Raw genomic sequence first — 27,444 nt, 5'->3', positions numbered from 1 at the left:
CCTCCTTAGGCCAATACCCTGAAATATATCACCTTTCTTTTGTCTTTCACTTTTCTGAAATATTGCTCTTGCTACCTGAAAGTCAAGGCAGTGCCCTCACTCTTATTGCTTCTCTGTAAGCTGAGGAAGTTTCTGTCACCAAGACGAATTCCTGATATGTGTAAACATACTTGGCAACAAAGCTCATTCATTCATTCATTCATTCATTCATTCATTTCTTCTTAGCCATACTGACTGTGCTGTGTAGGCCCCCCTATGATGATTTATTTTCTCTGGGATGCTCCAGATGCTGTTACTGTACAACTGTCCGAATGCTGACTGTACCACTTTTCATACCTTGCTGTAGGATTCTTTTAGGGGTCAGGTAAGTGAGCAAACGTAAACCCATTTAATGCTGACAAATCACACTGCTCATATCTTGCAACACTTGCATCACATTTACATTTTTTTCAATTATTCAGTGACATCATTATTAAATTTTGACATTTTTGCATTTAGCCTAGAATGCAGTTCCTATGATCAGTCCATACATTGATTTGCCTTAGACACAAATTAAACCTGGATATGAAAACAGGAAAATATCTCTTACAATTTGGAAAATAAGTTATTTTTGTTAAATGTTCAGTTGGCAAAATGTTTTAATGGTTAAAAAAAAAAATTATAAATGGTATAAAATAGTGTAAAAATCCCTAAAATGTATGCGTTTGTCCTCAGCTTGTATCTTGTGGAGTCTAATGTCATTTATCTCACTTAAGCCAGAAGCAGATATAGTATTTAGGGTACTGGGCATGTGCCCCAAAAGTTATGGGGTCAAATCCCATTGCAGGAGGGCTATAGCATGTGTTTGCCAGGTGTGTAACCTAACCTAACTATCCAAGGGTGTGTTGTTTTTTTATACTGAGCAACCATAGAGCATAATCAATTTTTTAACAATTTCGTCCTTAGTTTCCCTTCCGTACACTCTGAGAGAAGTGACCTACAGCTCAGCTGGAGTCAAGATGCAGAGATGAAATCGGAATAAAAAGCACCAGGGTGCTTAGTGTCTCCCCATGGGTTCTCCGCACCTCTGCTGGAGTGTCAGGGGGCCTCAGTGTCCCAGTTTCCTCCTGAAGATGAGAGACCTCTGTTCTCATAGGTTTTGGGGGCGGGGTGTCATGTACACAATAACTTTTCAGTCAGATAAATTTTAAAGAACATGAATGTTTTAGAGTCATATTTTTCTTATACCCATTGACACCAACATGTAGTTTAACTGTCAAAAAGTTAAAAGCGGCAGACATGTCCATCTGAGAGCCAGCCTTTTATTTTTGTCCACTCTACAAGACATACCTTTTCAAGTGTAACTCCGAAACTGTACACGCAACAATGTTGAGCCCTATTGCATCTTATGGAGGACATTGTATGCTCTTAAGTGGTAAAATGTGCTGTAGTGTGGGACTTGGACAAATTCATAAAAATCATAGAAATATACTGTATATAGAAAATCTGTTTTTGCTGGGTCACAGAAAGATTTAATTATGTATGAAGTAATAGATTAATGCAATGAAATTGAGGTTTTATGTTGCAGTATATTTGTTACTGCTCAGAATGTATATTCTTTCTGATTAATTCATGTATCGGTTGTTTTCTAAATGTAAATATGCTAATATTGACAAGTTTCATAGTTCATGCTGTTCGCTGTATTCACGGCATAAGGAATGCCAGCTGATACATCAAATAAATTGATGAACGCATGTGACGTGACTGATGTTGTACAATATTTATAACTGCCTGAGAGTGTGTTTAGGAAAAGGAAATGCAAATGATGTCGTTTTTAAATTAGTGCTAATGGACTGAAGAGGACCAGTATTATTTATCTCTGAGGATCGAGCTCAAGGGAGTGAAAAACAGTTTTTTTTTTCTACAAAACCCTTTCACAGGTAGTCAGCTATTTTTCACTGGAAAGAATAAAAATCAATGGTGCCCTGAAAGTTGAAAGGCTGCAAGCTGCTCTAAAAAGGCGAAATGACAAAAGGCAGATGTATTCCGCTGCTCACATTCCGATCTGCACTGAATGCAGACACAGCATGAAACCCAGTCCTGGGACCGAGGAGGTTTACGGCACATAAAGAAAAAATAAAACTTTTGCCATGACAGCTGCAGAGACGCCGGCCTGCAAACGTTGTCACTTAGAGCACATGATATCAGATCTGGAGACTTTGAAGGCCCTGTGACACATTCTCTGGCTGGATAGACCTCTGATGGCTGTTTTTTGAGTGTTTTATTTTTAAATGCATGGCTAAGACGTCAGTCCACCAAGCTCTCGTAATACTGACAGGGTGCCTAAGGGCGGCCAGTACGGTGGAGGTGAGGGAAACAGACAGAGGTCACGAAACGGTTCCCCAGTGTGCCGCGTGCATCACAATCAGCTTGCTAACGGGACCTGCTCCTGGACCCAATCCCCCGGTGAGACTAATACTCACACTTCTGGCACACAGTTCTTTGCCCCAGAGCAGTGAATTAAAGAGAAACAGATTTGGAAAGAAAATGATCTATTTATTAACCTTGCATGACAACAGTTGGGAGGCAATCAGGATTGCTCAAGGATCTGAGAAGCAAATTTTATTTGCTTTTTTGGGGAACTAGGAAGAGTTTTTTTTAGGAAACTTAGAGAGCGCTGTTTCTGCGGGGGGAATTAATGCTACTGGGTAGTTGTGCCAATCAAGTCCTGCTTGACCTTGGAAATCCGTGCCGGTCCAGCACCACCTGCTACCCTGTCAGCGGGACCTGGTTCAGCCACCGGGGCCCTGAACACCGGTGCCCCAGCATGTCAAACCAAACCTGGAGAAGCGGGAGCACCAAGGTCACGCAGGGAAGATAAGCGCTCAGGATACTGTAGAAACGTGGACCGAATCGCAGTGAAGCTACAACCCAGTGAATCTGGATGAGGCAGTTGGCTGGAAGTGTGCGTCTGATTTGATTGAGTCACCAAAAGAGAGAGATCAGAGTCAGAGTGACTAGCAGACATGGCTTTCAGCTCGTGTGGTGCTCATACTGTCCCCCATGTCCATCACTCCTACTTTAACACAATGCATTAAAGGTCAACACAAGCATACCACCCACAAAGCAAAAGAGCGGATAAGCAGATGAAGCCAATGGTTCAAAACTAAAATGCTTCAAAACAGTCCATGACCCAGCTTTCAGCTGTTAAATTTGTTTTTTTCAGCATTCACTGGGCAAATTATTTTTAAATATATAAATAACTTTTCACTCAGAAGAGCTTTTCTAATTAGGGGACAGATGCTCAAGACAGTTACGCCGCAGTCTTCAAATTAAATTGAGTCTATTATGCTCTTCAAACATAGGCTGTAAATTTAGCTTAAGTTACGTGTTACATATATATCTATATACGTCTCTCTATATACTGTATATCTTTAATATATATGATTTTAGGTATTGAATCATAAATATCCATTGTCAAAGGACGAATCCATGGGATGTTCAGTGGGCATTTTGATAAATTGGCCTCTTCTGTCGCTTTACATTCAGATTGTCTTCCTATAATGTCTGACTCCCGCACTTAAGACAGCTGTCAGGTCGGTTAAAAGCATGCAACGAAGCCTCATTGTACAGTCTGAATGTGCTCTGGAGTGCCGGAGTGACAGTGTGCAACCATTTCAATGAGCAGAATTTAAATGATAAAACATCTAATTATAAAATGAACACTATGCAAAGTGCGAGAGAGAGAGAGAGAGAAAATCACTTCATCAAGGGCACGTGGTGTTAAAAAGGCAATACAGAAATACAATTTGACTCTGTTATTAAACTGAACTCGCTGTGTATCTTAAGCATTAAAGGATACCACGACAACAGTGTGGAGATGTTCTCCAGCAGGAGCACGTGCCAGAACAGGCAGCTATGCGTGGGCTGACAACCAGCGTGGCACGTGACAACTCTTTAAATCACTACAGAGCCTTTTTGTCATTATTATCACCATTATTAACCTTTATTTTGCTGACACCTTGGCCCAGCATAAAGTGTTAAATAATTATCTTTACAGTCACTTCATGATATTACAGCCAAATATTCATACTGGGCCTGGGGGTGCGGTGGCGCAGTGGGTTGGGCTGGGTCCTGCTCTCTGGTGGGTCTGGGGTTCGAGTCCCGCTTGGGGTGCCTTGCGACGGACTGGCGTCCCGTCCTGCATGTGTCCCCTCCCCCTCTAGCCTTACACCCTGTGTTGCCGGGTAGGCTCTGGTTCCCCACAAGCGGTTTGGAAAATGTGTGTGTGTGTGTGTGTGTGTGTGTGTATGTATGTATGTGTGTGTGTGTGTGTGTGTGTGTGTGTGTGTATTCATACTGGAGAAATTTAGAGTATGTGCCTTTATCAAGGGGAGTGCAGCAGGAGAGGCTTTCAGACCTGGGACCTTCAGGCTGCAATGTGACTGCCCCAAACACCACACTACCTACTGTCCCCAGTGACGTTCTGGAAAATCTGAAGGTCTCACCTTACCTCTGGACCATCAGATGTGATTTCCCCACGATGGAATCTTCTTGATTAGGAGTTCTCTTTGATTCCTGTAGTGGTGAAAAATATTATTTGCACTCTGGTTGCACTTTAAAGGGACTTGATGCATGGTTGAGAAGGTAAACCTCCATGCAATACCCATCTCCAAAATGCATTAAAATCACCCTCATTTGAAGATCTGGGCTTCCTCATCCTGGCAGTCTTCATGGCGCTTACATTTTCCTTGAGGATTCTCTACTACATCCTGCGACTTTCTCTTTCGCTTACTTAAAAAAGTAAAAGGAAAGTAAAACTATTCTAACTCTGCCAAGGACGGTCCCAAGCGCGGCTGCAAAAGGAGGAGGGTTAGGCAGGGGGCTAGCGACCCCACCCCGCAAAAATTTTATCGCTACAGAAAGCAACGCTGCAAAAACTCCATTTTATGGAGACATGCAGTGAAGGGCCTATGCTCCGACTGGAGAGAAGAAAGCTATTCTACCCACCCGTCACACCATCTGTTTCCCCACAAACCCTAGCAAGTGTAAGGTGGGATGACAGTTAGGTCCAACTGCTTTGCTATGTTTATTTATCCTAGGTGGTAAGAGGGTGTACATGAACTTCTCACAACTCATTAATAGCTTTGACACATAAATAGAAAACAGAAGAGAACAGTCAGATTTCTCTTAGGGATGACCACCCACACGCTGAACAAGATTTAGCGGTCTGGTGATTGGAAAAGCTTGTCTACTCACAGGCTAATAGAAGAAAATACTCTTGTACTACACTTACCATACAATCAGTTATATAAAAGAATATACATTTGGCACAGAATATTGCATGACACTAAATGGCATATTGCAAGTGTATTCCTCATGACAAGTCTGCATGAATGAGCCCATAGCATAAGTATCATTTGTTATATTGTGTTATTATGTTGTTATAGTTACTTTGTCATATTTAATACTGATAAGTTAATGATTTTTAATTTCGTTTCATTATTATATTCTTATATTGCTGTATTCTTATTTCGTTACATAGTGTACGATGCGTTTTTTATGTTTGTTACACTGTTATATGTATACATTGTTATTTGGATATTTTTCCCCATTCAAGTGCTGAGATTTCTTCAAAACTGTGGTCACCGCGGAGTTTACTGTAGGTCTGCGAGATCTCTCACACATGATCTGCTCCTCTCTGCTTCTTTCTTTCGCTCAGGGTCCCTCTCTCTCTCTCTCTCTCACACACACACACACACACACACACACACACACACACTCAGAGAGGGAGAGAAACCAGCGCAGCGATGCCACAGTTACCAGCGCGACTCCGCGAGAGCAGTAGGAGCTCCAGCTGCGCTGTCCTCTCTCTTCTCTCTCTCTCTCTCTCTCTCTCTCTCTCTCTCTCTCACTCCATCCAGTCGGACCCAGGACCAGCAGCTCCTGAAACAACCTGAGGACCGTTGCGTGTGAGCTGTGCGTGAGCTGAGCGTGTGTGTGTGTGTGTGTGTGTGTGTGTGTGTGTGCGTGCAGGCTCTGCGCTGTTGCGCTCTTGCGCCCCCCGGGACGACGATGCGAGCGCGCGGAGCGCACGGACTCGGAGAGCGCGTCCCCGCCGCACACACCGCGGTCCGCGGAGCCTCCTGCGAAGGACACTAGACGTCTGGCTCCGAAGAACACGTGTGTTCCACGTCCCAGAGTGGCGCAGAGGTGAGTTTCAGCCTCGCGCCGGAGCGCGCCCGCCCGCGTGCCCGAGCGTGGGACAGCCGGTGGTCGCAGTGGGTGGGGTGGGACCAGTTGCTCACGGCTGTTTCCTCACCAGGAGACCGGGGTTGGGTGGGGGGGGGGGGCGGTACATCCGGGCATCTTCGTCTTGCAGCGGAGTTTCCTCCGGTCCCGAGATGCGCTTTAACCACAGTCAGTCACGGGACAGTGAGGATTCCGCGCATCTCTTAACGTTCACCTGGGAGCTGCACTCAGAGAGATTGGGGTGTCTAGTAGTAGGGGGGTGTCTGTTGGTAGTATCTACTAGAAGTGTCCACTGAGGGTATCTATGGGACATCTTGGGAGTTTCTACCTGAAGGACCTACTGAGGGTATCCACTAGGTACCTGTCTGCTGAGGCATCTGTCTAAGTTTTTACTTGACTAGATGCTGGGATACCTACTGGAGCTGTCTGCTGGGTTGTCCTTCTACAGGGTGTCTAATGAGGTGTTTTATCAGCAGCGGTATCTGTCTACTGGGCGAACTATTGGGACAACTATTGGGAGTATCTTCCAGAAGTATCTACTGAGGGAATCTGTTGTGCCATCTCTCTACTGGGGTACCTATGTAGTGTAGTGTAAACTGGCCTGCCTACCGCAGTACACGCTGGTATCAGTGGGAGATATAAAGTGAGGGTGTCTATTTTGACATCTGTCTACTGGGATATCTATCTAAGTTCCTACCAGGATTGCATACTGGGGTATCTACTGGGGCAGGGTGCGGTGACGCAGTGGGTTGGACCTTGTCCTGCTCTCCAATGGGTCTGGGATTCAAGTCCCGCTTGGGATACCTTGTGACAGAGTGGCGTCCCGTCCTCGGTGTGCCCCCTCCCCTTCCAGCCTTATGCCCTGTGTTGCCAGGTTAGGCTCTGGCTCCCCGTGACCCTGTATGGGGCAAGTGGTTCAGACAGTGGGTGGGTATCTCCTCAGGGTGTCCGCTGTTGCATCTGTCTGCTGGGGTTTCTCCTGGGGCATCTACCGGGGGCATTTCCTGGCAGTGTCCTGGTTGCCGAAAAAGCAGGATTCGTACGCTCCGTGTTTTCGTGAAGATGCTTCGCACCTCAGCCGACTGTGTGAGTGTGAAACAATCTCTTGAAAGAAGAAAAGTGCAGACCGTGGATTTGAGGCGAATGCTGTTTTGAAGGCAAAATGTCTTTCCGTTATGTTGGCTGGAAAAATCAGCTTGTACTTTATGGAACATTTTAAAGGAGAATATTTGAATATGAAAGAATTTCTCCTACCTCAACTCTAGTGTCAGACAGTATGCTGGAATGTGGTATAAAACTTCAGTGGCTGAATGAAGCTCCTTTTCTGTCTGTGCTGAAGCAGACGGTGGAAGGACCAAATCTACCCTCTCGGTGTTGATTTAACACCGCTGGTTTTACTCCGCACAGCCCAAGGACACGAAATGAAACATTTCTGTCTTCGCACTGAATCGCTGACCTGTCATAAATGTGTCATGACAGCTTTAGGTGGAGCTCGAACCTGCAGCTCGCTGTGTCTTCTGCCGTGTCGGGAGCTCTCGGCTCTCAGGCGGACATGGAGTAAAGCGTACAGCTGGTGTCTTATTTACGCTACTGTTACCACGAGTGTCTTCAAAGGCAGCGGGAAGCCCGGCTCAAACGTGTAATCGGTATCCCACAGTGCTCTTGGAATAACCTTGAGGCACGACTGATGGGGAGCGGTGTTGTGTCTGGCGGGGTTACGTCGCAGCCGTGGGTGGGGATGCGGTTGCTGTGCGGTTAGGGCCGCTGCCTTGCGCTCTGGTGGTCCTGGGTTCCAAACCTGCTCCTGCTGTAGTGTCCTTGAGCAAGGTACTTACGCTGAATTGATGCAGCAAAAAATGGCCCAGCTATATAAATGGGTAAATCATTGCACTGTGTTGTGTTGCTAAATAATTGTGAGCTAAATAAATAAATGTGAGCGTCTCAATGCCCTGTCCTCACAGACTGTGGACATCAATCATTTACGGGAGGGAAGCCGCATTTGTGCCTGGCGGTGTCAGTACATGCAATGCTGCGATCCCAAACCCAGGACATACTGATCGCCACCGAGACGAAGGTGCACGAGGACCGGCACAAAGGCCAGAACCTGTCAGCATCACAGCAGACTCCATAGGAGATGGAGAAAGTTCTCACAAGGAGGAGTCATCACCATCCACTACCTACCAGCCTAGCAGTCCCTTTAACTTCAGTCTGACCGGTTTTCTCCTTCGCTGACCAAACACACTTCCAGCTGCGCTCAGCGCCGCCTCCCTGTCTGCGTTTGCATTCTGTCGCCCTAAAACACAATTTTGCTGCATTCAAAGTGATGTCCTGTAGAATCAGAGGTGCAGTAAGGTGTTATAGTAAAACGTGCAGCGTTCTTTGTGTTTGTTTATTGAATGGAAGCAGCTGGTAGTGTAGTGGTTTCAACTGCTGCCTTTGGACCCAAGGCTTGAATCCCACCTCCAGCTGTAGTACCCTTGAGCAAGGTACTTACCCTCAAGTGCTCCAGTAAAATTGCCCAGCTGTATAAATGGTAATAATGTAAGTAGCTTTGCATAAAAGCGTCAGCTAAATGAATACATGTAATGTAAGGCACTGAAGCCGCAGGTGGCCCTATCGGCACACGCAGCCCCAGCGACAGAGGAGGGCGGCTGCATGTTGTTAGAAGGAGACGAGGTGATGATTCGAGTCCCCGCAGCCTCACTTGGGCAGCTCGGCATTGGGGGCCGGCGTGGCGGGTGATGGTCAGCGGGTCACGCTCTCTCACTCGGCCAAACAAACATCATCGCCGGTTGCTCACGATTCCCCCCGTGACTCTTCTCAGTGTGACACCCAGCTCCTCATCCAGGGGCACGACATCCGCTACACCCTGCCCGCCCGCGCCGACCCCAAAGCCTCCATCGGCTCACGCCGACGGCCGGTCCGGTTCATTTCTGCTCAGGGTCGTTTTGGAGGACATTGGAGAGAGAAGCTGGCTCTCCTTATATCTATGAGGGACCCACCACACACCCTCCAGAGCAGGGCTGTCACACTCGGGCCACTGTGCACTTGTGTATATGCTGGTTTTTCACCCAGCCAATGGCCCTTAAATGGCCCAGTTAGTCCATTTGCAGAACCCGCAAACATTTATTTCCAACAACGTATATATAGTTTAATTTGCACAAAATTTTGCTGCAGTGAATTGTCTTATTTCTTTGTAATTTGCAAAAAATATGGTCATTAAAATACACACACACACACATTTTCAGAACCGCTTGTCCCAGACAGGGCCACGGGGAACCGGAGCCAACCCGGTAACACAAGGCATAAGGCCGGAGGGGGAGGGGACACACCCAGGACGGGACGCCAGTCCGCCGCAAGGCACCCCAAGTGGGACTCGAACCCCAGACCCACTGCAGAGCAGGACCCGGTCCAACCCACTGCACCACCACGCCCCCTCATTAAAATACATTGAGGTGCAATTGTGTAAATATTGCAATTAACTGAAGAATTTGGAGAATTACACCTATATTTATGTTTATTCATTTAGCAGATGCTTTTCTCCAAACCCGCACACACCCCCGACTGAGTCTGACACCCCCGACACGGCATCTTCTAAATAGCAGCTTGGTACAATTTAGAAAAAGGAATGAAAAATTGGATTAATGAGTCATGCTAGATCACCTGTTCCTGTGCGTGGCGGCGCTCACCTCAGTTCCTGCAGCACAGAATATCATGAATGCATCACTGTCAGGATCCATACACTGTTTTATAGCTTGAACACAGGTACCGTCATGACGAACAGTTTTATTTCTGGCCCGGAACTTCTCACGTTGTCTTTAAAAATGCTCGCAGGGGCCCACAAGACAAAGTCGCTCCTGGGGAAAAATAAACTCCTCCCACAAAATCAATGTGAAGCAGAGCTGCTTTCGCCATTATATGACTGTTCAGTGTCTGTTCTGTTCAGTGACTGTTCGGGGGTTCCTTTTCAGTGTGATGTCATCAGCTGTCCTCAGTGCGGTGGATTAGATGAGTGAATCCACCAGGTGAAGCACACAGTGCACTAGTATTGTATTACGTATTAATTTATCAGACCATAAAATGACTTAAAGAGTGAATGAATGAACGAAAATACTGTGTAAACCCAAAAGAACTTGGATGGAGTGGAGTACAGCATGAACAAAAACATGCTTGCAGTGTTTTCCCCATTTAGGCAGCAGGGTAACATTTACCTTGTCTCTTTTCAATATAAGTACCTTGATCAAAGGTACAACAGCATTACCATAGGGGACAGCTGGTAGTGTAGTGGTTAGCGGTGCTGCCTTTGGATCGAAAGGTCGCAGCTTTGATACTCACCTCTGGATGCGGTACCCTTAAGCAAGGTACTTACCCTAAATTACTCCAGTGAAATTACCCAGCTGTGTAAATGGGTAAATCGTTGTAACCTTAACAGTGTAAGTTGCTTTGGAGAAAAGTGTCAGCTGAATGAATAAATGTACGAGGGATTTGAACCTGGACCCTTTAATTGCATTGCAACCGCTACACCCCCTCTTGTTTTTTAAGGGGTGGGGAGGAGTACGGGATTATTTCGTTGGCAGCAAACATCATTTTTTTGTACTTGACTTTCCTGTGATTAGCAGACAGAAGCAATCGGCCGCCCGCCCTTGCTGTGGACGCAAACATGGCACTGCGCTTGGACACGAATCCATCATAACCAGCGTAGCGAGGCCTTCGTAGTCCACCGCCCGCGTCTTCATTAATTACTCTGCGCTGCCTAATGTGGTGCGAGCGTCGGTGCGACAGCTCCGCCGCGTCCCTCCGCCGCGTGTGATGAGGAGGCGCAGGTTCGATGATATTGTTTTTAATTTCCCGTAAACAAATTAATTTTGTTTGATGCTGACACTGTTGCTCTTCTTGTTTCGCTTTTTTTTTTTTCCCGCAGCGCAGCCCAAAAAAACGAAATTCTCCACTCGGTATTTTGTGCCTCTTGACTCCCTCCTAAAGTTACATCAATATGCGTGATTAATGGTATTTTTATAGTCCATTTTTACGTGTTTCTGCAGCTGCCGAGTGGCCTGCCGATGGCAGCCTGCCAGAGACGAGAATCTGTGTTGCGTTCTGTCGACGGCGAGGGAAAGTCAGCGCGGCGCTCTAATGTCAGCTGATGCTGCATGGGTGGCCTCAATGTGCCTATTGATTATGCAGCCCCCCATCCCCCGACTTGTCTGAGCGGCAGAACCGGACGTAGCCGATATCCGCGGAGGCCCGCTCTCGTGGGTTTTTGAACAGCCCCGTCACGGGACTGTGGAGGCCCCCTCAGGGTTGTGTGTCGGGGTTGTTAGGGGGACAGTATAATTGTCGCGTTTTTATTCTCCAAATCTGTGGCCTGAACTGAAGATATGCGCGTCAGGCAAGCAGGCGGTCGCAGTCACAGCCGTACAGTACACACACTTGCTCTCGTGTGTGTTCACAGACACAGCCACCTCTTCCTTCCCGCGCAGGATTATCGACACAGTAACTGACACTATAGTAAAACTGTAGGAAAATACCTTCTTCAGATAACGTGAGTGGATGGTATAGCGGATTTTCACACAAAAAGGACCACAAGACAAAGAGACCTGTAGGACGAAGAAAAGAGATGAGAAAGAGGCAGTGCACAGCCACGGTCATGGTCACGGTCGCAGCCACAGTCACAGCACCAGTCATGGCCACGGTCACGGTCACACACAGGCGTACGTACAGCGTACAGCTGATCTCAAGCACGGCTGCAGGAGGTCGACTTTAAGGTGTCCACGAGTCTCTTCTCGTGCTCTTGATTGTGGACACAAGATGGAAAGATGGACAGCACTCAGGTACGACGAGGTGCGCGGCAAGTCGACAACCGCGTACGACATTCAGTAACTAGTATCCGTACCGGTTACGTTCGTCCCGCCGCGTTTCCCGAAACGGAACTCGGTACGTCAACATGTTTCCGGCAGCGTGTCCGTTACCAAAATTGAGCACGGTACGGTATCTTACTTTGCTGACGCTAACTTTACCCTGCAGTCTCGCTGTACCTGGCAGAAGTCCTCGAACCGGTACGAAAGCTCGTGTGAACGAGCCCTTTAACCGATACGCTTCGTTAACGAGCGCAACGTTGGCGCTACGAGGAGGCAGAAATAAAGCACACGGGAAAGTAAAGTGTGTCCGCAGACAGGACCGTGTGCCGACCGCTCAGACGGACGGAAAATGATGGGGTATACCGTGTTTCTCCTCAACAAGTCCCCACGTACAAAAGAAAATCTCTCGCATATTTGTACAAAAATTGAGCAAAAGGAAGAAAATTACGTCCTGCTCCCCGTTAATATAACACAGCGAAGCAACTGGACACCAAAGTTTCTGTTCTCCCTCCCGTTATAAATGAACTTCCTAAAGTGAGGCCCCAAATAGAGTTCGTGCAGCACAGTTCCAAGCGGATGTGCCCTGCAGTTTGGTGGAACTAAATCCGTCCCACTATATTTGCTTAACCAGCACATTCTTTTATTAACTTGTGATTGTTTTCTATTTAACCGTTGCTGTTGTTTTTGTCCTGGGGATGGCACTCTGTCTCGTCTCTACGGTACCTCTAACGCCCAAGGTTCCCTCTCCCATCACTTGATATCGGCCCTGATCTCAGGCCGTATTGAGTCATGCTTGGTAAGGTCAGGGTCCGTAGAACACCTGCCCGTGGAGGCTGCCAGTAGATGGAGGCTTAGCTTGCGAATAGTGGGATCCTCTGTCGGGCAGAGGGGTTTGTCCGGCCGTCTCCATCAGACGAGTGGACTTTCAAAGCCAGCCCACTTGACCTTCTGCGTACAAACGCGGGCGCCCACCCCATTCCTCCCCAGAGGCTCACGCCGCCACCTCCAGACCTTCAATGGCCCGGCACAGAATGCTGAGCTTCTGAGCCTCTCCAGCTCTGCACCTGCCCCAAAGTCATGCCTTTCCCTTCCCAGTGGCTCTGAAATGCTGATGCCTCGGTTAAGATCTGCAGCTTTTGCGGCCGAGCGCAGTGCAGCGATCGCCGTTTAACACTGCGAAGAGGACAGCAATTTGGAGGAAGCGACACACAGTTAGTGAGCGGGTAATAATTTTGTGATATAAACCTTTAGGAGACACCTCACTGCATCTTATAGCCAGAGCCCATAAGTATCTATAAGACAGGTTAGATTTACTCTACTGATGATGTGTTTAAGATCATGCCTGGATAAGCTACTCCTGTAAAGTAAGTGTGTTTATATATATATATATATATACACACACACACACACACACACACACACACACACTCTATCTGAACCGGTTGTCCCAGGGAGCCAGAGCCTAACCCAGCAACACAAGGCGCAAGGCTGGAGGGGGGGGACACAACCAGTACATGATGCCAGTCTATTGCAAGGCACCCCAAGCGGGACTTGAACCCCAGACCCACTGGAGAGCACGACCCGGTCCAACCCACTGTGCCACCGCGCCCGCTGTGTGTTTATATGTATCTCAAAAAAAAATTTTAGTAGGAAGATGATCAGGAAACGTCAATATTCTGAAAGCTTTATGCAGCTACTCATGTGACGAACATCGGTTCATATGGTGGAAAGAAAGAAACTAAGTGCACCTAAGAATCACACGTCTGCATTTGTGTTTCTCTTTCTGCTAATGTAATGAACACATTGTATTTTCTATGAGATGCACGTCGCTTTGGAGAAAAGTGTCTGCTAAATGAATGAATGCAAATGTGTCGCTGGAATAATAATCTTATGGGGTGTACGGTGGACACAGTGGCTCAGCAGGCAGTGCTGGTGCCTCCCTCGGGGGAAATACAGCTCAGTTTGTGTGGAACTTCCATGTTCTCGCGGGTTTCCTCCAGGTGCAGTGGCTTCCTCCTGGTTGCTCCAACTTGTCCACATTGTGTGTGTCTCACATGACTTTGCTGTACAGAAGGGTGAATTACGGTAGGGAGTTTAGTGTAGCGCATGTAGCATTGTAGGGTTACCTTGGATAAGGGTGTCAGATCAATTCTCGCTTTGGAGAAGAGTTTTGCTAAACAAATACATTTATTTATTTAGCTCATGCTTTTCTCTAAAGCAACTTACAGTGTCAAGGTTACAATTATTTACCCATTTGGGTAATTTTACTGGAGCAATTCAGGGAACAACCTTGCTCAAGGGTACTACAGCTGGAGGTGAGGCTCAAACTTGCAACCTTCAGGTCCAAAGACCCAAGCTCTAACCACTACACTACCGGCTGTAAACGGATAAACATAAATGTAATGAATAGCAGTCAACGTAAGAAAGAAGTAGTAGTTGCTCTTAGATGTTGAATGTAATTGGGTTACCCGTTTGCAGGCTCAGTGCTGGGCATACGGGGTGACTGGGTGTGCCGGGGCACGCTAGCTGTGTGTCGGTCCTCTCTCCCTTTCTCGCCCTCTTTCTCGGCCGCAGCTCCGACGGCGATGCTTACCGACATGCTGTCTCTCCCTGGTCCCGCGTGCCATCTTCACCTACTGCCCCCCAGTCCCTTCCTCCCCCCGCAGCTGCTGCTATCTCTTCAGCTTTATCGAGCGCTTCCATTTTCGCAGCGCTTCTGCTCCCATCCTGTGGGTCGAGACTCCCCTGGCAGGGTCCGTGTTCAGGCTCGTTTCACTCAACAGGTACAACATATCGGTGTCGGTTTGTTCGGTGGGTAAATTTTAAATGTGTCAGGGCAACAGTTTGGCACAGCGGTTAGAGATCTTCTGGGTGACGGCCCCATGTTCGAAGAGCACTCTGGCTTTAGTAACCTCGATCAAGGTATTTATACTGAACTGATGCAATAAAAACGACCCCGCTGTATAAATTTACACTATTTTTTTAACTGCCAGTTTTCTCCACAGCAACACAGGATTTAAACCACAGCCTCTGAGCCCGGAAGAGGGACCTCTAACCACTGCGACACACACACGCACAGTCTGAAACCGCTTGTCCCGTACAAGGTTGCGGGGAGCCTGAGCCTAACCCAGCAACACAGGGCGTGTAGGGCTGGAGAGGGAGGGGACACACCCAGGACGGGATGCCAGTCCATCACAAGGCACCCCAAACGGGACTCGAACCCCAGACCCACCGGAGAGCAGCACCCAGTCAAACCTGCTGCACCACCGCATCCCCTTAATTACAAACAGCACAATATATAAAAAAAAATACTGTGTCAACTTGGAGAAAAGTGTCATAGCTGAATAAATGGAAGCGTCATATTAATAAGAGCTAAAGAAAATTATTCAGTTAAAATACCCTGTTGGTTATTGACTATTGTGAATGATTGTTTTGAAAATAACCCAGCAGCCAAAGGGGTAATTGTGCCTGTTCATGCACCAGCTGCGATCCGGTGTTGCGGATGTGTCGGCGGCGCGCTGTCGCTGCTCTGCCGCTGCAGCGGTTGTCACATCGCTGTGGTGCCCGCGAGCTGGTCGGCCGGCGTGCTGTGAGCTTCAGACGCAGCATCGGTCCAGCGACTGGTGGCGATGCCATCGAGCTCCTTGTTTTTCACAAGCGGTCACGTTCATCGACTTTTATCATCAATTTATCTTGTACACCTGCATAAAGAAACTTACAGTGTTAAATATGCAGCCTTACCATCATTTATTTATATATCCAGCAGTGTATTCCTACTGTTACCAGTGCAAGACCCTTAGTGGCTTGATCAAGGGTCCTACATCAGGAGGTGGGATTGACCCAATGACCTTCAGGTTGCAAGGTGAAAACACTATCCAGATTAACCCGTTGCATCTACCTCACTTATGCACTGTACATGTTTTATAATTTTCTCTGCAAGCTGCTGATCTCACCACCAAACCGGCTGCCTAAAGTGCACACAGCCATTTGATTCGTGCCTATAACTTCCTCCCAGACACGCTTGGTATTTAACCTCAGACAGGTGTTTAATAGACCTGTAGTCCTACCGAATATCACATTTAGGTGTGTTTCCATATACTGATGCATGTAGGCAAATTTACTGTTACTAATTTATATTCTAGAATATTCAGTATATTTTCATTATATTTGTTTTCCATTTAATTATTAGTAAGTGGGTAGTAACGTGTTTTTGCTTGAACAGTTTATCGCGTAACCGTGCCCCTCCCTAACGCCGTGGCGTACAGAGCGCTCCGAGGGTGGGGCGGATGGCTGTTAGGCCGGATCCCGAGTGACAGCACTCCCCGCTGGAAAAACAGAAATCCGCTTAGCTCTCCTGGGTTTGGAGACTTGGAGACGTGCCGTGCCATGCAGCTAATCTCACCTTCCAGAATGTTTTTCCGCGTTGTCCCGGAACGCAGACTTATTTCAGTTAAGTCCAGGTTGCTGTTGCACACTAACCGGAAAAAAAAATAAAGGAGTGCATTGTGGAGTTCTGCACATTCACGCATTTTCAGACAGGGTGTGTTACCCTCACCGAACAGTGTGTTGAAGCCTAACAAACCTCCCAGGACTCAATGGATCAATTAATTAATTGTAATTAATCGTCTACAGTTAGCGTGGAAACACAGTAAATGGGCAATCGGAGTGCCCTAATATTTTTTAATCACTGCCCTAATAAAGGTATTATTCTTCTTCTTATTATTATTACTATTATTCCTTTTGGCTGACACTTTTTTTCAAGGTGACTTACAATATTGAGTTTGTACACTACACTGCTTACAATAACTTTCCCATTTATACAGCAGTGGTCATTTTTATTGTTTCACTTATAGGTACCAAGGCAGAAAGAGCGAGGATTTAGACCTGGGTGTTTCGATTACATTTACATTTTCATTTATTTATTTAGCAGACGCTTTTCTCCAAAGCGACTCCCAATGAACTCTATGGAGTGTTACCGATTGCGAGGTGAATGCTCTAACTACTACGCCACCTGCTGGCCCTATCACAGAGGTCAAGGGACTGTGTGTGTAAATACAGTGCAGGGGCGTTCTTCTCTAAACAGAGACGGGGTTAACGTGGGATGTCTCACTCTCGTTTGCACCCCTGCTGATCTTTGCGGTGACCGTTTGCGGTCACTCTCATTTGTGGCTCAGAATCCCAGCTTCCTGTGTGACGACCCTTTCCTATCAATGGCTACTGCACTGTCCACCTTAAGGCACTGATACCAGTTGGTGGATGCTTACACATGTGTCCTCCTGTCAGGAGCCTCACGGGCCAAAGTGCTGAATCCATTGCCCTTCCTCTCACCTTCTCGTTGCGAGAAACCCCGCCCCTTTTCTCTCATAGCCAATCACGTGAATCCTTTCCCAGGCCTCCACTGGCATGATTGGACAAGAGCGGGAAGGGGCAGGGTTTCAGTGCATTGATTTCTGGGGGAGCTCTGAGCTATACTACTTTGTCCAGTTAGTTGTTCAACACAACCGAGGTGTCTAAAATATCGGAAACGAGTAATTTAAGGTAAAATTTGCCGCAGATCTCTCCAGACACAGTGTGATGCCCGCCATTAACAGGACGGTGTCTCCAAGGCTGCCCACTCGTCGCGTCTCCATGGCAGCTGCCTCCCGACCCAGTCTCTATGCATACTCATAATTCACCTGGCCGGCAGCCTGCACACATGGGCTGCACCCCCACGGAGGTATCCACAGCTCCTGGGTCCACGGACAGTCACACTGTGGACCTTCAGGAGATCAAGGACCCCATGGGTTTTATTCCTGAGAGCACACATCACCACACACCACGGGGTTCATTTTTAAGGCTGCCAGGCTGTTTCTTTGCTGTCTTTATCCTCTAGTGGGACGGACACTGCCCTTTGAACCCTCTCCCCCACACGCGGTTCAGATGCCTCGAACCCCGCGTGGGGTTCGAAGGCACCGTGGGAGAGGAACCACCCTTAATCTGCCATGGCGGGGAGGTGCAGATCGTCACGAGGAGAGCAGGAGGGAAACATCTTCTCGTTCACGCTTGGCCTCACTCTCCTAAGGGACCAGAAGAGTCCCTTTGTTACCCTGGACTACTTGTGCGTGCTTGTTCTGCACCAATGTTCCAGTTTAATTCAGCTGTGTGAACGAACACCTGTGTTTATAGTATGTATGGAAATGAATATTAAATCTTTATGTATTTTTATATACATTCAAGGGGGGCGCGGTGGTGCAGTGGGTTGGACTGGGTCCTGCTCTCCGGTGGGTCTGGGGTTCGAGTCCTGGTTGGGGTGCCTTGCGACGGACTGGCGTCCTGTCCTGGGTGTGTCCCCTCCACCCTTACGCCCTGAGTTGCCAGGTTAGGCTCCAGTTCCCTGCAACCCCGTATGGGACAAGTGGTTCAGAAAATGTGTGTGTGTGTGTGTGTGTGTGTGTGTGTGTGTGTGTGTGTGTACATTCATTTGCATTAATCCATTCATCTGACAGTTTCCTCATAAACAACTTATGAATTTTTCCTCTCATTCACACTTGAATACCGGGATGTGTTTCCTGGAGCGGTTCAGGGAAACCACCTTGCTCAAGGGCAACAGCCGTGCTGCACGAGGGATTTGACCCAGCAACCCACAGGTTACAAATCAGTACTTTTATCTGATGGAGAACCTGCTGTGGCAGAGTGTTCTGTCTATGACTCTAAGAAGGGTGAAGGGGTATGTGTCCCTGTGTGTGTGTGTGTGTGTGTGTGTGTGTGTATGTGTGTGTGTGTGTGTGTGTGTGCTGGGTTTGTAAGATGCGTTCGCCATCTCTAAGACTGTCTCTTCAGATGACTTCATGTTGCCACCAGGAGGTCAAGTGACTGAAGTGACTGTTTTGTGGGACAGCAGCCAATTAGCCATGCGAAATGGCCCAGGGATGGAGAGGGAAGGCAGAAGAGGGGATGGGGGTAGGAGGCAAGACAGAGACTGGCGCTTTCTGGGATGTGGACACTTGCTCAGTGAAACTGAGGACACTGAGCCACACACACCTGTGTTGATGCACGGATGCATGCGTTTCTGTGTGTGTGCTCCTCGTTTGAATCCTGGTCAGTTTCCGTGGTGTGTGTGTGTGTGTGTGTGTTTGTGTGTTTCTCAAGGTGCGTGTGTGCGTGTGTGTGTCCACGCTGAGTATTTGAGCCCCGCTGCCTGGAAAACTAAGCAGCTTGGAATGCAGAGATTAAAAATTCACACACCTTTCCTGCGTGACGCCTGGGAGGACAGACCACTTAATCCTGAGGCACATGTTTCAGAACGAAACTTTTCCCTTCCGTTTTCTGCAAGCCCTGGAGGGGAAGGGGACACTAATCCTGGGGGGTGGGGGGGGGAATACCTGTGATGTGGGGAGATGAATCAGAAATTCATCTTTCAAATCAGGCATAGAGTTCATGTGCCTCTGGAAGCAGAACGGTGGCAGAATGGGCGTCCTGTCCACGCTGACAGTGGGTAAGTGTGTGTGTGTGTGAGTGTGTGTGTGTATGTGTGTGTGTGTGCACGCGCTGGGTTTCTAAAGAGGCACACTCCATCTCTATAACTGTCTCTTCAGATGACTTTGAGTTTCCATCAGGAGGCATAGTGACTGAAGGGCGGCTGTTTTGGGGGACAGCAGCCTATTAGTGGTGTGAAAAGGGCCCAGAGATGGCGAGCGACAGCAGGAGGAGGGGGTGGGGCAGGATGGCACGGGTGGGGCGGTCGAGATGCAACTGAGGATACTGAGACCCACCCACAAACACTCAAATCACAGACATACAGAGACGTACAAACACACCCACGCACACATCAGTCCCATCCTGTTTGAGCATCTCTTCCCCAGGGGCAGAGGGACACGAAAGACACAGAGGGACACGTCTTCCATGCCCAGGGATTATAGAACCTGCCTTTTTCTTCTGGATCGCTGTGTCTCACTCACACATGTCTTCCATGGCGACAGAAAGCCCGATCTTTCCCGATCCCTCCTATCAATGAGGCGGCGTCCTGGTAGTTGAAAGCCGATGGAGCGGCGTGGGGTTTCCGTGACGACACATCTGCATTCTGAGGCCAGTTCACGCAAGCTGGCCTCGTGCTGCCCGGGTTGCGTTGGACAGCAGACAGGTGAAGCAGCTGAACTTTGGTGGCCCTGCCCAGGGCTTTGCGTTGGCATCCGTGCTACTCGTACCCGGGTGACGGTGTGGGCGGACGCACGTGCGCACGGTGCCTGCGAGAGCCGTCTCAGACTGTAAGCGGCAGCCTCCCTGACAGGATCCCTCAAAACCACAAACGGGTCGGGAGCTCAAACGGAACTGAGCACGGGCTGCGTGCAAGCGCCCGAACGAGAGAGCTGTCGACACACACCGAGCCCCGCAAAGCGCGTCTCTAAAAGCAGCGTGTTATCAGTCAATAATGAATAATTCATCGCCAGGGAGACAGTTATTCAGAGCAATGTATTTTTGTAAAAGAGTGACTTTTATATAACAAACTCTGTGTGAAAGTTCATCTAAAAGTTACAAGAAAGAATTAATTTCAAAAACTGTTTGCCGTGTTGTGTGCATGCAGTTTTTTTTCCAGGCTTCTCGGACCCCCCCCCCCCGCAATGTCTTTTGCACGTGCAATAGAGGCAGATCTTCTGGGACACATGCATGTGTGGGGGGGGGAATTTGTCTGACCTCGCTGAGTGTGTGTCCTGGGCATCTTGTGAAGAGGGGTTCGGTAGGGGGGTTCCTACAACTGAGGGGGTGAGGCTGTGCCTTTGAGATTCAGGTCCACTCTGAGGCCCGTGGGGGGTCCGCCTTGCGCTGCTCCGTTATTACGTCCTTGCGCCTGTCCCAGAATTACTAGAATTTCCCAGAATTCCCTGACATGCAGAGATGTTGCCCTGTTGTCCCGCACCTTGCCCTGCAGTTCCGCAGCACAAAAGCGATGTCATGAGATTTATAAATCTGTGCGAGAGGGGAGAGTGATTAAAGACGCTTCTTTCTGCAAGCTGACAGCAGTGGTGCTGGTGGTGCCCACGAGCGGCTACCTGTTCATGCCTGGAGCGGTTTACGATCACCATAAGCCAGGTAATAAAGGGGGTTGTCACTCCTAATGGACATCGTTTACTCTACTGGAAGCTCCATTCTTCCATTAAAGCAATTGGAGGAGCGCTTAATGAGTAACCGTGTGGGCAATGCCCAGGGCACGACGCCTTTAAATATATTCGCTGCCCCCGAGTTTCAGCGCACGCCCCTGAGTTCTCGCTGGCTGGTCGATTTTACCCCCCCTCCCTTCCCAGTGTTAAGCGCAACGTGAGGCCACCAGGGGGAGCACCTGAGCAGGACCCTTCCTGCACACCTGCCCCTTCCTATGCATGCTGTGATTTATTTTTAATAGCATAAGATGCTGTAAGTGAGATGCTTCTGTGGCCAAACGTTCTTCGGTGGAATTATGAATAATGGAAGGTGGCGACAAAGATGAGAAGGGCTTTGTTTTTACCCTGTGTGTCCTGTGTCGTCTGGGTTTTGGAATGATCTTCCAATCCTGGTTTCTCATGGTGTAAAGGTAAAAATCAGTGTTTGACCTCACTGTCTGCACAACCACTCACTGTTTGTCCTGACTTACTGCGATAGCACTGTAGTTACAAGCACAGGTGGCGGTATTACCAGGTTGACACATCACATCTGACGTAATCTCTTATGTTTTTACCATGTCTTTATCATGGTTGATAGTTTTCATTTATTTTTTCATTCAGTAGCTTTTTTCTGAGGTGTCCTGAGCTGCTGGTGCCATATGAATAATGGGAATTATTGTTATTACTGTGCATCTGAGCATGACACCACCTCAGCTGACCAGATATTAGAATATCTACATTGTCCAGTGCATCACAATATTATTTTTCAAAATATTTTTGTCCAGAATTTTCAAAAAAGGAAACAAGTGGTTGGTTAATAGGCAAAATGAAACACAGCTTGCTTCAAAAAAAAATATCACTTTAATATGTAAAGTGCACCTTCAAGCATAAACCTCAAAGCATAACACACAAGAATTTTCTGGACATGCAAAACTGGAAGGAGTCGCTTTACTGGCCTCAGCCTTATTGCTCTCAGTGAGATGTAACTTGTTAAAAACTTATTTCAATATTTCGAGTGATCTGCAAACATCCCACTCTAAACGCAACACAAAAACATTTTATTTGAACAAGTTGAAATTTTGTGAAAATATTGTTTCCTATCATCCTAAAACAATTTGAAAATCACATACATTTACATTTATTACATGTATTTATTTAGCAGACGCTTTTCTCCAAAGCGACTTACAATGGATGCTATGTAGTGTTACCAGCCCACATACCTTATTCACCGCGGAGACTTACACTGCTAGATACCCTACTTACACTGGGTCATTCATCCATACATCAGTGGAACACACTCTCTCCATCACTCATATATTATATATACGTACTGTATATGATGCACTGGAATGACCGCTCGGCTCTGCCCCCATTAGTCTGGTCCTGCGATGACTATCGTCACAGTATTTGTGTCCCACTGTGTGAGATGTATTCCTTTACGCTTCTTCTGAGGAGGAAGGCAGCGTTGCTTTGACGTGAGCCCTGTCTCTCTGCACAGATGAAGTCGGCTGGGGCCGCCGACGGCGGGCTCTTCACCGAGAGCTACTGCAACATCTGCAACGCGCAGCTCATCTCCGAGTCCCAGCGCATCGCACACTATGAGGTGAGCCACGTCCACGGGCCCCTGTCCGCCACACCTGTCTCTGACACCTGGCCCAACCCCCACCTGCACCTCTCCGCTGAAACTTTCGCACCTTTCCCCACCTGTCATCGCGCTCCTGTCCTCAACCCCTGTCCCCGTGCGTCGCAGGTGCTCTCTACAGAATATACCAAAGGTCCCGGTGATGAAAACTCAAGCAGAGACAGCACTGATGCTTAGAAACTTTCCTGCAGACCGTTGGCAAGTTGCGTTCGATGGATCAAACATGACTGCACTCCGTGCGTTTACCTTAATAAATGCGAGCAATCCCCACCAAACAACCCCACGTGTGTTTAATCTATGGCCTAAAATAAATGAAATAATTAAATGAAAGAACAGTTAAGTAAATTGTTGTTTTCTTATTAGAGTAACAAATCAGAAAGTACAGATCCTCCTTGAACGCTGGGCTCTTTGTTTTTATTTGCCCTATTCATTATTATGAAGTGCTTACTGGCAGAGAAGACACATATTTCGCAATTTCACGACTTGCCCTCTATATACAGATTAAATAGATTTACCATTACTGGGATTTTTAATCGCGGGTTTCGATTGTCCGGTTCCTTCATTGCTGCGCCATCTGCTGGCCCACGTTTGTGTAGCACAGCACACACTTACATGGGAATATTCACGGGGAAATTTCCAGTGTTGCCTGCAGCACACTGATAGGGGAAAAATGAGCTGGCGGTGTGGAGAGGCTGGGGGAGTCAGCTCGTACCTCGGGCATCCCGTGTCGTCGCCACCCTCCCCCACCCCTACTTCAACACCATTCCTGGGGCCCCTGGGAGGGGGGGAGATGGGAGGAGGTGCAAATGGAAAGTTCCAGCTAATAACATGGGTGCTGAGGCCTTTTCACGCGCGGGTTACATCTGATCCTCCGCCTGCCCCTCCACCCCCTACCGCACACACCGGCTGTCGACATAATGGATCGGTCTCGTGTGCCCCACAGGTGGATAGAAGCTGCTCCCTGCACCGAGCTCACGTACATGCGCTCCCTCCCTGCCCAATCAAACGCCAGGTTTTTATTGCTGTAATAAACGCATTTGCTTGGTAAAATCCCCCCCCCGACAGCAATAACAACAATAACAACAACAAGTTTCTGCATATCTCACCTTCCCTCTATTTGACTTTCTCTCTCACACCAGCAGACAGCAACAGCTCCCTGCTGTCTGTGCAAGGCCCAGGGAGAGCCTCCAATCCTGGACGTACGCACGCACGCACGCACGCACACACACACACGTGTGCATAAACAGCCCTTCTGCGCTCTGCTGGAAAAGGGTAACTCTGAAAAAGCTCCCTGCCCCTGGTGTTGGAAACGGTTCACAAATCCCGAGGGGCCGGAGTGAGAGCGCCTCCCGAGGGTAGAGATGGGCAGTGTTGTGCGGCGAGCCACTGCAGGGCTCGGGGTCAGAGGTCAGGGGTCAGCATTTCTAGGGCGGTTCGGACGGACGGACTAGGACATTACGATGGTGTGGGAGAAACCATTATGACATGTATCGATGGTGATTATTATACACCTGGCAGACCTTCTGATTTACATAGAAGAACCTTATAGGTGCCTTTTTAAAGGGTCCCTCCTGGCAGGGCTCAAATTTGGGATTTTTAGCAGAATTTTTCTGCTAAAATCAAGAAAATAAACTCCAAAAAATTAGCAAAAAAAAAAAAACCTTCTGTGATGCAGAAACAGTTTTATTAGAAAACTGAATATCTGCTGCCTTATATATGACATAAACCGTGTATGTGGCATCGCCGCCCCATGTCTTTGAAAAACTGCCACTTTCTAGGTTTTGGTTTCTATGAAAGGAAGTGTCAGTCTGCGCAGTAAATAATATATATCTATTTTTTCACGTAACCAAATGCCATTGTAAAAATAATTTGGAGTCCCTTTTCTGTTGTTCAAGTATAAATTTGTGTTCTGTGGATGTATAATAAATAATTACCTGTCAGCAATATTTTATTTACACATTCAAATTTTATTTTCCCTACTTCATGACCTCTATGTATTTTTTCCATAGCTTATTTATTAATTATTCATTTAGAGGAAGAAGTCTGACGGGTGATTGATTCTTGCCAAAAAACCCTAAGGGGCCCTGCCTCCTAGCACCTAAACCTGTAACCTTCTGGTCACAAGTGCGATTCCTGTTTACTAGTCTCTCGTCATGACCAGACACACAAACACGGCTTGAACCGAATCTAATGAGCATATTGGATTTAGCCAGAAAGGCTTGGTAATGCTTCAGTTCGCTCTGTCACTGTTGGTAGTCCCATCTACTGTTTCACAAATGCATGAGAAATGACATCACCTACTTAAGTCATGTGTTCATATTTCAATGTGTTCATAATTCAGTGTGTTCATATTTCAGTGTGTTCTTATTTCAGTGTGTTCATATTTCTGTGCTAAAAATTGGTTGACAAGAACAGTTGTGTGCGGACATTGGTATCCTTATTTACAGCCTTTGTGAGTCAAACCTACCCTTTTTGCCAACAAAGTTTACGTGTTATTTTTGCGCAAAGCCTTCTGGGTAATTTGACAAGCATTTTTTTTTTTCTGTTTTTGTCTGCAATAGACTTATTTGCAATGGCACCTTGATGTTTCTCTGAAACACCACTCTTGGCACCCGATGCAACCAAATTACCGCAGTACATCGTCAGTTTTACCCAAAACTTCCAGAAATGGCGCCTCTTTGTGACAAGGGCAGCCGAGCGTGAGCTTTATTATTTTTTTTGTTCCATCATACAGCAGAATTGTACTTATTATGCTGAAGATATAGATCGGGAATGAAGTGGAGCTGTCACTGCTGGAGTCGTCATGTAACCGTTAACATCTCTGCAGCTGCTCGAGACCAGGGAGAGAGAGAGAGAGAGACAGGGGGACCCCCTTTTAGTCTGTAACCAAACAAGTGGCTCCTGAATGACTGCCACCAGGGGACACGCTTATTCACAAGTCCAGTGGGACTTTGGCATAATCATATCTTTGTAACAGAAAGCAGGGTACATGACACCCCACCAAATCCAGGCGGGAGCTTAGACAGTGGTTTGCACGTGTTGGAGCCAGAGTGGTGACTGATCCTGAGAGCGGTGTCGTCCGTCCATTTGTGAGCAGGACTTTTGCAGCAGAGACAGAATTTGGCTTTGGAATGGACGAGGGGGTGTAATTGGGCTTGAGGCTCCTCTGTAGACCACTTTGTAAGCGCTGCCTTCAGGCCTGCAGGTGGGCCATGGTATCGAGCTGGAGGAGAGCAGTCCCGTGGCCTTTGAGGACATCCTCATTAGTGTGTGATACTGGACCCCGAGTGCGGTCCTGGTGTGGACATCAGTCATCCAATATCAGTCGCCACTTGTCTAACGCACAGCCAGACTGCTGGAGGAAACCCACACAAACACAGGGAGGACATGCAAACTCCACAAAGTGGATTCAGACCCAGAGCTCTTGAGCTGTGTGGCTACTTGCTGTGCTACTGGATCACCTGCGCCTGAAACTCGAAACTGCAATTTCATTTCTGCTGTTCCATAAAGATGTGACGGGGGGGGGGGGGGGGGGGGGGGGGTGTTTGCTCCCAGAGTTTGACAGTAATCATCTCACACGCTGACAGTCAGCATTATTTTCATAAAGATCATCGACTTGATTGTTGGTGGAAAAATACAGGGAAAGTACATTCTACAGCTGGGCTTCAATCCCACAACCTTCTGATTCTACTGCAGTTACAAGACAACCACATTCATTCATTTCACTGGTGCTTTTTCCAAAGCAACTTACGATGTTAATGTACCTACAATTATTTACCCATTGATACAGCTGGGCAATTTCAGTGGAACAACTGAGGGTAAGTACTTTGTTCAAGGGCACTACAGCCAGCGGTGAGATGCAAACCTGCAACACAGACATACAGTCGTCAAAATGTAAATGAAAAATGAAGTACGGTCACTTAGTCCAGTACCACCACTTTGCCCGGACACTTTACGCTAGTACCAGCTTACAGAATTGACTGGAGATAAGTGCAAAAGGGATATGAATCGGGATCCTTCTTGAGGCTGCCTGGATGCGCTGGATGTGTTGCACATGATCCGTACCTTTCAGGATGGGCACGGATCTAATTCCCTTTTCTCCTTTTGTTCTCACCCGCCCCCCCGCCCTTCTGAGCAGAGCAAGAAACATGCCAACAAAGTTCGCCTTTTCTACATGCTGCACCCTGAAGACGGCGGCCCCCCCTCCAAACGGCTGAGGCCAGACAACGCGGTACGTACCCCGCGCGCACCCTGGGGCCGTTACACAGCAGCCCGTAGGTGTTTTATTTTACCAATTTAGGGTAGGTTCTGAACCCCAGGGTACAAGGGCTGCTCCCCTCATACGTACATATGTGCGGTTAGTACACATAGTGTGCAGTTTTTGCTGTCAAATTGAATTTGTGTGTCTCGGTGCTGAAGTTGCCAGTGTACCAGCAACCACCGAAGGTGTGACAACCCCAGGGGGGTCGCTGCATTCAAATGACAAATCCCATTGGGCCGTGAAATCACACCTGGTGAAATGGGCTGCCCTTTGTGGCATTGGTTAGAGATCACCTGCTTCCCACAACTGACCCTTAGAGATGTTTCTTCCCCGTCCTGT

At 47.8% G+C, this 27,444-nt stretch overlaps 1 protein-coding gene across 1 annotated transcript in view; it reads left to right on the top strand.

Annotated features, from left to right (window-relative positions):
• Positions 1-5,918: 5,918 nt before the first annotated feature.
• LOC108933588 (zinc finger matrin-type protein 4-like) overlaps positions 5,919-27,444 on the top strand; it is a 51,041-nt gene continuing 29,515 nt past the window's right edge. The window contains exons 1-3 of the mRNA XM_029259108.1: positions 5,919-6,192; positions 22,701-22,805; positions 26,983-27,075. Of these exons, the coding sequence (XP_029114941.1) occupies positions 22,701-22,805; positions 26,983-27,075 (198 nt within the window). The 5' untranslated portion in view covers positions 5,919-6,192. The remainder of the gene's footprint in view (positions 6,193-22,700; positions 22,806-26,982; positions 27,076-27,444) is intronic.

The sequence above is a fragment of the Scleropages formosus genome, chromosome 16 (genome assembly GCF_900964775.1).
Source record: "Scleropages formosus chromosome 16, fSclFor1.1, whole genome shotgun sequence".
Taxonomy (NCBI): Eukaryota; Metazoa; Chordata; class Actinopteri; order Osteoglossiformes; family Osteoglossidae; genus Scleropages; species Scleropages formosus.
Note: the sequence above shows the minus strand (reverse complement) of the source record. Positions and strands in the feature narration are given on the sequence as shown.